Source organism: Pollicipes pollicipes, unplaced genomic scaffold (assembly GCF_011947565.3).
Source record: "Pollicipes pollicipes isolate AB1234 unplaced genomic scaffold, Ppol_2.1 Scaffold_4740;HRSCAF=5597_pilon_pilon_pilon, whole genome shotgun sequence".
Taxonomy (NCBI): Eukaryota; Metazoa; Arthropoda; class Thecostraca; order Pollicipedomorpha; family Pollicipedidae; genus Pollicipes; species Pollicipes pollicipes.
In genome coordinates this window covers 21,910,669-21,914,879 of record NW_023596545.1, presented here as the reverse complement: position 1 = coordinate 21,914,879, position 4,211 = coordinate 21,910,669, and the positions used below count along the sequence as shown (strand labels likewise).

At 49.0% G+C, this 4,211-nt stretch overlaps 1 protein-coding gene across 3 annotated transcripts in view; it reads left to right on the top strand.

Moving 5' to 3' along the window:
* LOC119098830 (PDF receptor) overlaps positions 1–1,693 on the top strand; it is a 115,816-nt gene extending 114,123 nt beyond the window's left edge. For all 3 annotated transcript variants that reach the window (XR_005094292.1, XR_005094291.1, XM_037221879.1), the window contains one exon: positions 1,057–1,693. Coding sequence is in view for 1 of the 3 variants with exons in the window: in XM_037221879.1 (XP_037077774.1) it covers positions 1,057–1,069 (13 nt within the window). In the remaining 2 variants the exon portion in view is untranslated. The remainder of the gene's footprint in view (positions 1–1,056) is intronic.
* The last annotated feature ends 2,518 nt before the right edge of the window (positions 1,694–4,211 follow it).

The following is a 4,211-nucleotide window of genomic DNA, read 5'->3' as shown; positions in this document are numbered from 1 at the left end:
GTTCTTTGACGGTCAACCTTAAAACATAAGGTATCCAGGTGTCCAGAAATGCATTACGTGCTCTTAGAACGGTATACGGTATGTCGCCACATCGTATCCTCAACGCTTTTAAATGTTGGAAAAAGAAAGATGTCTCCGTTTGTGTTTAAGACGTTGGGTTGACCGCCAGATTGCTGGGTTTATTTTTCATAAGGCGAGGCAAAATTATGACTCTTTAAACAGGCATTTCAACCCCAGTAGACGCATAACAACGAAAATATGTCCACTTTATGCTTGCTGCGGGCCGATGGCGAGAAACACTGTCACAATGTTTGTTGAAAGCAAGTGTCGCTTTGGAGTGTTACGTAAAGCGCCACCACAATGTTATTTTTGTATCTATCCAAAGTCCTGCAGAAACAATGCAGAAAATGGCTTAGAGTGGGAGAGGTGCCATATAAATCGGGAGGAAGTTGAGTCAAGTCAAGTGCGTATTGACTGCAGAACGATTACTTTTTCGATGGTGTCTACTCTGTTCAAGGGAGTCTCAGCGTCGTGGCATGAAAACTGAGCTATAGCGTACCAAAAAGACAACATGATAGAAGAGTGCATGGTGCACGCTTAACAAGTGTGAGCTCTGAAGCACCAAAGGTTCACCCAAAATGGTTTTTACCGGGCCGCAATGTCACAAAGTAGAGGAGATCATAGCCGATGAGTGCCGTCATTTGGACCTGCATTCTCCCCTTTATACCCGTGCTCTGGACCTGGTTGAACCCGCGTTTCACTCGGGACGGTGATATGAAAAATTAAGCCATACAAAATTGTTATTACAAGGCAAAATCCAGAAAATTCGCTACGCATGAAGATGGTGGCCGTAAAACCGCAGCCGCATCCGTCTGACATTAACGCGGTCCATCACCATCACCGTTCCGGCTTTACACTTAAGGAAAATGTACCGATTTTAAGGCTGTCATTGCCACTGAGACCGCAGAACGTGTCACGTAATCGGGAAAACAGCTGATGACGCCACGCACCGATGATAGTGTTACAACTCGGGGTTAACAAACATGTCTTTCACAGGACTCAAGTCTGATCTCAGCGCCATCTGCCGTCGATAAGGGGAGAGTGACGTTGGCTGGGCGACCACCGCACTACTCGCCACTCATCGCTTCTCATTTGCCTTCGGTACCTGCCAAGCTTGACCCCATCGCCGACTTCGCGCTTCTCCCGGAGCGGCGTGTGACGACTGTGCGCATTCATCATCATGTCGGTATCATTAACATGATAAGGCAGTCTAATGTATTGCATTGTGCATGTTATGCTTAATTAGTTTTATGTGTGATGTTAGCCAATGAACGTTCCATTACAATGTACATTGTTGACATGATCCAAAAGATGTTTGTGCGTCGTTTTCAAGCTAATGCACTTGTGTATAAGCTTCATTGTTGTGAATGCATTCTGTAACACTGGAATAGAACTGAGGCGAAGATGCGAGCTAATATGCGAGCTAAATTATCGGGTTGTTACTGATTCGGCATTCACTTGCCTGCTTCTGTTATATGTACGGGTATCTGCGAGTGAGACTGTGATGTTGCCAAATCTATGATGTGTGCTCCATTTAAGGACGTCTAAGATTCCTTGAACAGATCATGCACGTGTTCGTTGGATGATGCCATGGTGTGATCAATATGAATGAAACGGTAGGTGTTGGCTGCTGGCTGTGCATCAGAAGGTTTGATCCGCATCTAGCTCATGCAGTAGGTCCATGCCAGACTATTTCAAGTGGTTATAAACCACCTACCAGACTCACAACAATAACGTACGCCGTACAGTTGTGTGAATATGGGGTTAAGAGGCTTAGACGCGAGCGTGCTTTCATGATTCGTACTAAAATATTTCTGGAGAGTAGTAGAAGAGAAGGGAAAAAAGCAAACGGTAATAACTGTTGTGGTCATGAGATTAAAGTATCATCTGTCGCTGTTATAGCAAAATTCTCACAACTATTAATAACAGGATTAATTCAACCACAACACACAGATCGTTTTCTTTATGCGCGTGTAGAGTGTAGCACTCTAACTGGGCCAGCTTAATTCTTCGACATTCCTTGACCTGTGCCATTCGTCGTCTTTTTGCGCTGCATTCACTCCCATGCGTTTACCGATTCGTGAGACAACGCTTGGGGGCCTTGAACTGCAGTTATCGTTATCGCCGGGAGGAAGAAAACGTACGTTCCCACTTCATTTGCCCTGTCACATCACAATTATTTCCCCTTAGTTCGCGTCTGACAGTGTTGCCATTATGGTGTTAACACATGCATTTTATGGATAAGTGTTATGCCGCAGGCTGCGCAGTTGAGAAAAAAAATCGTCGGATCGCTTATACCGCTGTGGAACAACACAACGTAACTATCTGACATAAAGCGCAAAGTGATCCCACACAGATGAACCTTACGATATATGAAACAAATAAAGCCAACAGAAAGACACTAACCGACATATAATGACATATAATGCGCCCGTGCACCGGTCCACCTCAGCCCTCCGGGGCTTCAGAAGTGCAGAGGTTAAGCGGTACGTCTGGGAGAGCAGAGGTGCGGTCCACTCTTCCTGCCGGGGTTAGAGGCAGGCGATATCACAGAGACTGAGCTGTTGGGGGCGTCCTTAACACCAGTGTTATGCCATCCCAGCCATCTAGCACGCTCATGAGGAAACTGAACTGCGCCATACTGTCGCCGCAGCCCTGAAAGATGGACCACGGAGCACTGAAACGATGCTAGTTAACTTTGGATCAGGGAGCACCGGAATGATGCCAGTTGGCTGCGGACCACGGAGCACCGAAACGAAGCTGTTGTCTTTGGACCAGGGAGCACGGGAACGATGCCAGTTGGATGCGGACCACAGAGCACCCAAACACTCAAAGCATGTGCATGCTTAAAACACATCTTCCACGAAGCGTATTGTCACAGCTAGTGATTGTCTTCGTTTTGCTCTGTACAATTCACCGCAGCATTCCGGCTCTGCCACCGGTGTTTCGCGCAGCCCTCAACGTGATACCGTGTGTGGGTGGATAGGTTGTGAAGTTCAAATGACTAATTATTTTGATATATTTATAGCGGCATATTTTTAACAACGTGTGCACAGATTTGAAACGTTTTTGTATTTACCTGATTCAGTTTTGGAATGCACTTTGGTCTGGTTCAGTTTTGACGACTTGTACGGAAATGTGGCGTGTTCGGCGGATGAACACGTCAAATGGATTTGATAAAGCCAATGCTTGCTCATAAACGTCATGTAACTGATACCTCCTGGTATACTGAAGGCATGTCATTGTCAACGTAACAACTTTTGACTCAAAAGGCTGGAGCCTGCTGCATTTTACACACACAAAGTTTCCACACTGACAGCCCGCATTCAGTGTAAAATAATTGATACCTTAGTGTCTGGCCCCTGTCAGACGAGCAGCGGTCTCACTTTACCGTTCAGCGTAACGTGGATATTCGCAGTGAGCATGGCCGACTAAGCTCCGGCGGCATGGCAGGACCGCTGGCTCAGGCCCAGCGGCATGGCAAGACCGCTGGCTCAGCCCCAGCGGCATGGTAAGACCGCTGACTCAGCCCCGGCGGCATGTTAAGACCGTTGGCTCAGCTCCGGCGGCATGGATGGTAAGACCGCTGACTCAGCCCCGGCGGTATGTTAAGACTGTTGGCTCAGCTCCGGCGGCATGGTAAGACCACTGACTCGCCCCGGCGGCATGGTAAGACCGCTGACTCGCCCCGGCGGCATGGTAAGACCGCTGACTCGTCCCGGCGGCATGGTAAGACCGCTGACTCAGCCCCGGCGGCATGTTAAGACTGCTGGCTCAGCTCCGGCGGCATGGTGAGACCACTGACTCGCCCCGGCGGCATGGTAAGACCGCTGACTCGCCCCGGCGGCATGGTAAGACCGCTGACTCGTCCCGGCGGCATGGTAAGACCGCTGACTCAGCCCCGGCGGCATGTTAAGACTGCTGGCTCAGCTCCGGCGGCATGGTGAGACCACTGACTCGCCCCGGCGGCATGGTTAGACCGCTGACTCAGCCCCGGGGGCATGCTAAGACTGCTGGCTCTGCTCCGGCGGCATGGCAAAACCGCTGGTTTTGATGACCGCCTCAACTCCACGGATGTTACCGTCTTCAGATGCAAGATATTCAACAACAATATACTAAGGATATGCAACCGTCTGCAGGAGAGCGTTTGT